Source organism: Fukomys damarensis, unplaced genomic scaffold, assembly GCF_012274545.1.
Source record: "Fukomys damarensis isolate Sample0158 unplaced genomic scaffold, DMR_v1.0_HiC HiC_scaffold_19, whole genome shotgun sequence".
Lineage (NCBI taxonomy): Eukaryota > Metazoa > Chordata > Mammalia > Rodentia > Bathyergidae > Fukomys > Fukomys damarensis.
The window spans coordinates 585455-594235 of NW_022900931.1; the positions used below are offsets into that span (position 1 = coordinate 585455).

At 49.0% G+C, this 8781-nt stretch overlaps 1 protein-coding gene across 1 annotated transcript in view; it reads right to left on the reverse strand.

Annotated features, from left to right (window-relative positions):
* Nucleotides 1–2240: 2240 nt before the first annotated feature.
* The window catches only part of Mov10l1 (Mov10 like RISC complex RNA helicase 1), a 75945-nt gene continuing 69404 nt past the window's right edge, over nt 2241–8781 (reverse strand). The window contains exons 24-27 of the mRNA XM_010634279.1: nt 3889–3996; nt 2943–3080; nt 2768–2859; nt 2241–2527 (exon numbers count right to left, since the gene is read on the reverse strand). Coding sequence (XP_010632581.1) covers nt 2518–2527; nt 2768–2859; nt 2943–3080; nt 3889–3996 — 348 coding nt within the window. The 3' untranslated portion in view covers nt 2241–2517. The remainder of the gene's footprint in view (nt 2528–2767; nt 2860–2942; nt 3081–3888; nt 3997–8781) is intronic.

The following is an 8781-nucleotide window of genomic DNA, read 5'->3' on the forward strand; positions in this document are numbered from 1 at the left end:
TTTTTGGTACAGGGGATTGAACTCAGGACCTTGTGCTTGCCAGGCAGGCATGTTGCCATTGAACTCAATTCCTAGCCAAGCACTCCACTCTTAAGGGCTCTGCATCAGGCCTATCCCTTCTGTCACTCACTTCTCTTGGCCAGAGCTTGCCTCCTGTCTTTATACACCTGTGGCCACAGGGTATTTTAGTGTGCAGTGCCCACAACTTCCACCATGTTCTACACTAGGGTACAAGTCCATGGGGGAATGAAACAGAAACATGAGCTCAAGACAAGAGGAGGAATTGGTCTCTAGCTGTGGAAAGCAGACTGTTGGTGTCCTTCAGTGTATGACAGTAGCATCAACTATTACAGCATTTTCATTCCACCAGTCAGGGACAAACAGCTGTGCAACTGTTTTGCCTTACAATGGCCATGCAATGTGCTGGGAATGACATCAGGAGTAGTTTAAAACCATCATGAAAGAAAAAATTTAGTTAATTTAAAAGCAGATGAGAGTTTTCAAGCTTCCTCTAGGGGATTATCCAAGCACAAATACCTGCCTGCAGGAAGGCTGACCTCTGCTTCCTACACGGCCATGCTGGTTTGGGTTCCTGTCTACTGTATTTCCCATGGTCTCTCGCACTCCCTCTCTTTCCTGCCCACGGCTTTGCCTGCTGTCATGTCCTTGACACACAGGAGCTCTGAGTCCCCATCTCCCCAGCCCTAGGTGTCCCTGGATGGGATGTCCACACACCCGGACAATGGCACAGCTTGTTTCTGCCTGCAGGGCCCTGCTGCTCTCACCCTTGCATCTCCTGATGGCGTGGGTCACCCCAGCCTTGCCTCTTTCCCTAGGATCTCCAGGTCACGGAGTTACAGCAGCTTTGGGAAAAGCACTGGGCTATGTCTGGGTGCCTCCCCTGGTGGTACGGGGTGGGTATGTAAGACAGATGTGAGGCCTACAGACTTCACTTAAGGCTGGAAGGACAGAGGCAGGTTCTATCACCAGCGATGGAGAACCAGGATCCAGCCTTGTATGCCCAGCCACCGGCTCCCTTCCTAGGACCTGCTGGTCACTTGCTCCTCCTCTTATCTGCTCCTACTCTTCCTCTCACTCACATGGCAGCTAAGGCAGGTGGCAGTTCAGTGTTGATAGGGCAGAGGATAGGAGACAAAGTCATGAGACATAGCAAAGGCTAGATGGTGACAAGACAGGTGCTAGGGTACCAGAGGCCAAGGCTGGGATGGGAACTGGGGTTTTTCCTGGAGTGGGAGGAACCAGTGGGGGGCCAGGAGTCCTGCCTGTGCTAACGGCAACTCTGTGGCCCAGTGGATAACGGAGGGTGGGGAGGCTCAGCTGCTCTCACTTCCATTTGGAAGAGGTACTCCTGAGAGGTTTTCAGCTCTCCACCCTGAGAGTACCTTGCCCATTCTGGTCCTGAGAGGGTGGGAAGCCCCAGCCATTCACTCTGTGGGGCTCGCCCTGGTTTCCTGGCCCAAGGCTCCACCTGGGCAAGGGCTAGTCCCTGTGGGAGGACACAATGGGATGAGTGTCAACTTGCAGGACAAGGTTCTCCCATGGCACTGCACCAGTCCCTGCAGGAACCCACCTGTGCACCTGGGTGTGGGGCTCCCTCAGCCTTGCGGTGCATGGGTGGGCCACTCTGGGAATGGGTAGGGGTAGGAAGGGAACCCATCAGGCAGAGGCTCCCCGTTTGCTCCCACAGTGTGAGGCACCTGGCCCTGCTCTTTCCTAGATATTGTAAAGGAGCAAAGGCTGCAATTTTAGCCCAACACCCACTAGAGTGAGGTGGAGGTGACCATGCAGAGCTGGACGTACCGTAACATTTCACTTTTATACTCTGTGTTTCAGGGTGTAGCCCAGCATGGTTCCCCCAAGAGCCCAACCAACCTGCAAAGGTCTTAGAGGTTGGTGACAGGCCGGCTCTTGGATAAAGGAGACAGGCAGGGGCTTCAGCATAGGCCCTGCCTGGGTGCACCCTTCCAGAAACAATGAGGCCAGGGTGGGCCTAGACACTGCCCCCTAGTACAGTCAGCCCTGGCTGTGGCTCTCAGCTAAGTGGAACGGAGGCCTTGCTTGCTGTACAACACAGGTCCGGCTCAGGATGGAGCCGGGGGTGGTGGGGCCAATCCAGCCTGTGGACAGAGGCACCATCCTCTCACTGGATGGTGGTGTAGAGGCCACGTGCGACCCTGACCACTGACAGGATTGCATTTTTAGATGAAGAGGAAGCAGGTCATTTGACTGTTTATTTTAGAGGTAGGTAGGAGTGGTAGCTACCCAGTGACAGGAACCAAGGTCAGTGGCAGGGGCAGTAATAATTCGGCTGGCTCAGTGTGCCCTGCCCGCGTCAATGCTCACGGCCATGAGACAAAGTGGCTATAGGAGCCATAGAACAGAAACAGGAAAGCGGCTAGGCCAGCCCCAGGGGTCTCCCCTCCCCACACGTCGGCCGCCTTGCGTCAGGTGAGCCCAACTCTTCTCAGTCCTTTTGGATCCTGCAGGGTACACGGTCTACCCACAGCTGTAGGGGAGAAGAGGCACAGAGAGTCTGGCTCCCACAGCAGGCTGCAAGTGCACTCTTCCCCGTGGGGTGTCCCTCAAGGTGCACAGTGTTTCTGTCTTTAGGTGGCCTGGGGGAGGTGACATCAATGTCCAGGAGAGTGACCACTACAGCCCACTGGCCAACAAGATCCAAGCAAGCAGTGTGGCTGGACCCTGAGGCTGCACATATGTGTGGGGCCCCCAGAGCCAAGCCACTCACTTTTGCAGAGACTGTAGTTCAGGAGGTAGATCACACCCTGTGTAAACACCATTTGTAACACTGTATTCCAGCAACGCTCCAAAGCAGGGGTCCTGTGGAAACAAGGGAGTCTGTATCACCAACTCAGGGGCCATTTCCCTCACAAGAGAACTGCAACTTGGAATCCTATACGCACTCTGACTAGCACGTGAGGGTTCCCCAGCACAATCAGCAGGGCTTTGGGCCTGGTGATTGCAACGTTGAATCTTTTCGAGTTGGACAAGAAACCTAAAAAATATCGATCATCTTCAAATCTATCTTCACTTGAACGTACCTGGAAAAACACAAAAACAAATAAAAATAGTATTGAAGTTTTTTTGTCTGGCATAAAAAAAAACTTGATACTTGAAAACATTTTAAAGAATGAGGTCCCAGTATGACCCAATTTCTAGTTAAAAAGCAGGGCAAGAGTAGATCTTAGTACCATTCTGTCCAAAGACAGGGAGACCCCCAAATGCTAACAGGTTCCCTCTGGGTGGTAGGGGTCTAGGTGGTTTTGTTTTGTTTTTTGAGACAGGGTCTCACTATATAGTTGAGAGTGACCTGGAACTCACTACGTAGCCCAGGCTGGTCTCAAACTCACATCGATCCCCCTGCCTCAGCCTCCCAAGTGCTGGGATTACAGGCGTGCACCACCACACACGGCTGTTAGGTGGTTCTTATTTTCATTTTGGTATTGGATTTTTCTAATTTATCTGCAATTAACATGTACTGGTCAAGAATTAATTTAGAAATACAGAATGAAGCTTCAATCACTGGATGGTGGTGTAGAAGCCACGTGGTTGGGCAACTCCTTTCTGACACATGCTCTCTGCTCAACTACTTGTTCGTCAGCACAGACCCTCCTCCACATATCTTCCTGGGTCTCTTTCCACTCTTGTCTCCTGAACTTTGAGGTTTGCGTGGGAGAGCTTCCCACAGTCACTATTTCTGGTAGCACCTGGGCCTAGGAGTCCCCACCTGCAACATTGTCTGTGCTATGAATGAGGCCTTGCTGTTTAATACCCGAATGCCACCCAACACCCATATTAAGCAGGTTTACACACAGAACCACAGGGCCCAAGCTCAGACAGGGTACCTACAGTTGAAATGATGATCACCAAATATTCTTGTCCTTGAAACTCCTCGACTGATCCAACCTTTATGTCCATCAAATCAACATTTCGCAGAAGAATTTTTATTTTCTCCACCTTGCAAACAGGTTAAAACATTGAAAACAATGTATAAATCGAATCTGTTTACCTACAACAGTATAAATGAAACACCAACCAATGTGCAGGGTTGCTTTTCAATTCTCCATCATAGGGGCTGAGTGTGGTTCCATGAGACAAGATGGGCTGCCCACCTGACACTGATGGGGCAACTGATGACACACAAGGGAAAAAGTAACACTGCTCCCTACCTCAGTCTCATGTTTCAGTGCCAAGTGGATTAAGAATTCTAAATGAGCTGGGCATGGTGGTGCATGTCTGCAATCCCAGCATTCGGAAGGCTGAGGCAGGAGGATTGCTGCAAGTTCAACACCAGCCTGGGCTACACAGTGTGTTCCACAGCAGTCTGAACTACATAGTGAGACTCTGTCTCAAAAAACCAACCCCCCCCAAAAAAAAACACCAACACCACAACAAAAAAACCAAAAACCAAAACAAAACCCCCCAAAACACCCCCCCAAAACAACAACAACAACAACAAAGAATCCTAAATGTGAGCTAGGTGTGGTGAGCATGCTTTTAGTCACAGCTACTTGGGAGGCTGAGGCAGAAGAGCTGCTTGAGCGTAGGAGTTCCAGGCCAACCAGGGCAACAGAACTGACCTTTTTTCAAAAGGATAGGACAGGACAGGACAGGAAAGGAAAGGAAAATCTGGGTGCAATGGTGCACACCTGTAATGCAGCACTTTGGGAGGTTGAGGCAGGAGGATTCCAAGTTTTGAGTTCTACTTGGGCAATTTAACAAGACCTTGTCTAAAAACAAAACAAAACAAAACACTTGGGATGTAGCTCAGCACAAAGGCCCTGGATTTAATCCCAGTACTGCAACAAAGAACCTATGCATAAGCAAAAGTAAATACTAAGTGGCATTTACTTTAAAATATACATACATTTAAGACTTCCAGAAGGAAATTTTGGAAAATACTTGGTTATTTTAAGTCAGAGAAGGATTCTTTGATAAAAACACCACAAACCATAATAGAAATTGTTTATAGAAGGTCCCTGCCTTATGATGGATGGGTCAACTGAGAAAAGTCTGACTTCACAACAGTGTGAAAGTGATACACACTGATTAGTCACTACACTTCCAATGTGATCTTTTCTCTGGCCAGTGAGATGCAGGACAACACTCTCATGGTACTGGGCAGCAACAGAGCTTTGGCGCACGGTTGGGCACAGCTGGACTTCCGCATCCACGAACCCCCATATTCCAAAGACTCAGCCAACCAAAGATCACAAATGTTTGCAGGCCCACAATGGCCATGCCTGTATTGAGCAGCATGTGTGTTTTCCCTGTCATCACCTCAACAGTACATGTAACAGCTTTTTACACTGCATAGGTCTTGTAAGTACTCCAGAGATGATATGCAGAGCAGGGAGTTCATGCACAGCTCGTATTTGCTACGGGATTTGAGCATCTGCAGACTGTGGTATTCACAGGAGTCCTGGGACCAACCCCAGTGGATATGGATGGCAATTGCATGATGTGGCTAAGCTGTGACATTGAGCAAGTTAAGAGTACTAAATGCATTACTGCTTACAGTGAGGATGTAAGCCCAAGAAAATCAAGGAGCATCTGTTTGCATCTGACTACATTAAAAAATTTTAAAAATTCCTAACAAATGATGTCCCTAATACAACCACCATCCGGCCTGAGAGCCGCAATATGTGTTGGAAGACCACAGAATGCTGAAAACACTGGACAGTAGCTGTGGGGTCACTAGGTTTGAGCTGGCAGCTTTAGGAAATAGGGAAAGAACAGCTATTGGCAGTGAAAGGCTCAGACCACAGAGACCTCAAGGTGGGTTTCAAACCCACTCCCCTCGGGACCCCTGCTGGGCAGTGGGGATTCATCCCCAGCTGCACGGATGCAGCCTGCCAGTGCAACACTGATTCCGAGCACCGCCTCTAGCATGCCCTGTATAACTCACACATGGCCTGTGGAAGGGTTTGAGTGATGAGAAATGCAGGGTGAAGATAGTCACAGCAGAGATGTCAGAGTGCACAGGAGGCCCTGGACTACCAGGCCACCTACAGTGGGTGGGAGGTGGAGGCGATTTCTGCATCCATGCACAGACCTGCAGACCAAGGTAGAGTTGCCTACGCATCCTAAATTGTGAAGTCCACAGATCACTGCACTACAGCAGACTGTGGGGAAGACAGGACCAACAGTGTCCCTGCTTTGCATCTGCTACAATATCCCAATGCTTATTTCCTAAGCATCACAGACCAGAGAGCCAGAGAACCTCCCAAGTGGCCAGGTGCACAGGGCAGGAAGAACTGAGCTGTGGAGACTGAGGCAGGAGGGAACTGTCCTGGAAGTGGGGAGTGAGGGCTGGAGAAACTGCTCCAAAGGCAGGTCTTGACTAAGCAGGCTGCCAGCTGCTGGCAGATCTGATTGTTACTGTTGACTGCTCAGCTGTATCATCAGATGAGTGACTCACTTGCTTCAGGAGCTTGGGAGGCCTGTATTTGCTAGATTCTATGTTGAATATGGAGATGAAAAAGTTGTGCGGCAGAGTTCTGGCCAATCCCCAAGAGAAATCACACTTGCATGGAGGAACACTGAAACAAAGAACTAAGCCAAGTGTTCATGTAGGTCAGTGTGGAAGCCTGGAGAACACCCTGAGGTCTGAGCTGAGCCTAGGGTGGGTCAGTGACATACACACCAGGTGAGTCCCAAGGCTTCTGGGCCAACATGGTGGCCCAGGAGCTGGCTTCCTCTAGGAGTCTGCTAGAGCTCCTGAAGGGCTTCAGGTCAAAATCCAGGGAAAACAGTGCCAGCTGAATATGGAAACCGGCAAACTGCTACCCTCAGAGCAATCACATCCCTGGAAAAACTGACAAAGACCTTTCAGCACTCTGGAATCAACCAAAACCATACAATCTAAATGTTGATGTTTGAGAGACTAGGTGGTTGACCAGTGGGTGACAGCGGTGGGGACCCTGAGGTTCTTTGGTCTGGGGGCTCTTCCACCTGGGTGGGGTAAGGCCAGGCCTAGGGGGCTGTCAGTGGCAAGGTGATCCTGGAGACAGCGCAGGCCTGAAGAGCTCCAGGACATGAGGTGGGCTTGGTGATCAGCATGTTCCTGGCTGAAGCTGCACCGTGGCTGAGAAGACTGAAGGAGCCTGGTAGGAAACAGAAGCCCAGGAAACTCAAAGCAGCCTGAGCTCTGTGCCTGGTGGCCCCTAGGGACCCCTGGCCAGCAGACTTACTGGACAAGGCAGTGAGTACATACGCCACCCAATGCTTGTCAACTATGAAGCTGTGCAGACACACTCTGTGAGCCAAGTGCAAAACCTTCTAAAAAGAAAACTCAACAGGGACATCAGCTGCCATGCACTGAAAGTGATGGATGGTAAGGGTCTGAACTCAGGCAGTGATGAAATAAAGCAGCAAGCAAGAATAAAACTCAGCAATCAACTTCAGGGGAAAGCAGAATCCAAAGGTGCTGGACAGGAAATAGGTCAGACACAGAAAGATAAAGATTGCATGGTTTCTCTTATATGAGAAACCTGAAGTATAGTGAAATAAAAGAAAAGTGGAAGGAAACAGGGAGGTAGCTTTCTGCAGAAGGAGATTAGGGAAAGAGTGGAGGGTGGGGAGACAGTGACAGAAGATCAAGGTACTCATGTACCAATTTCCCAAAGAAAATGTAAATATCATGTATCATAATCATATACCAAGAAATATTTTTTTTTTTGGTTCCAGGGATTGAACTCAGGACCTTGTGCTTGCAAGGCAGGCAGCAAAACCACTGATCTAAATCCCTGGCCCTACCAATAAAAATTTTTAAAAGTTACTATATTTCTAAAATCCTTAGTTTTCAACAACAACAAAAAGACACACAAAGAAATCAAAAGCATGATCCACATTCAAGAAGAAAGACATTGAGCCTGTAATCCCAGTACTTAGGAGGCTGAAGCAGCAGGATCGCTGTGAGTTCGAGACCAGCCTGGGCTACACAGTGAGTTTCAGGTCAGTCTCAACTACCTAGTGAGACCCTGTGTCAAAAAACGCGCCCCCCCAAAAAAAGAAGAAGAAAGACATTAAGTGATTGCAGTAGTGCATGCCTATAGTCCAGCTAATCAGGAGGCTGAGGCAGGAGGATTCAAAGTTTGATCCCAGTCTGGGCAACTTAGTTAAGACCTCTTCTCAGAATAAAAATACAAAAGGCTAGGGATGTAGCTCAGTGGTAGAACACTTACCTGTCACGTTCAAGGTCCTGTGTACGGGGAAGAAGAGTGAAGAGGCAGAGGAGGAAGACAACCAGGCATTATACTGAAGCATGTTTCTTGGTGTTAAGATTTCACAAAGTCTTTGAGACTACTATCGTAGGTACGTCTGCAGAATTAAAGGATGCCTATGGAAAGACTCAAGGCAAGTACAAAGAGAGCAGTGGTTCCCAGTAAGGAAGGAGAGTAGTACAAAGAACCTGATGGAAGTCTCCTGAAGTCTGACAACTGAGGTGATGACTCTTGGAAGGGATCAACAGCAAATTCCAGATGGCAGAAGGAGTGAGCTGCCAGGAGTGGTGGCACAGGCCTATAATCCCAGCACTCAGAAGGCTGAGGCAGAGAGTTTGCCAAGAGTTCAAAGACAGTCTGGACTACACAGTAAATTCAAGGCCAGTGTAAACTACACAGCAAGACCCTGTCTCAAAAACAAACAAAAAAAAAAGAGTTGGGGATTTAGCTCAGTGGCCTTGCCTTGCCTTGTAAAGTCTTGAGTTCAATGCCTGGTATTAAAAAAAAAAAAAAAAAA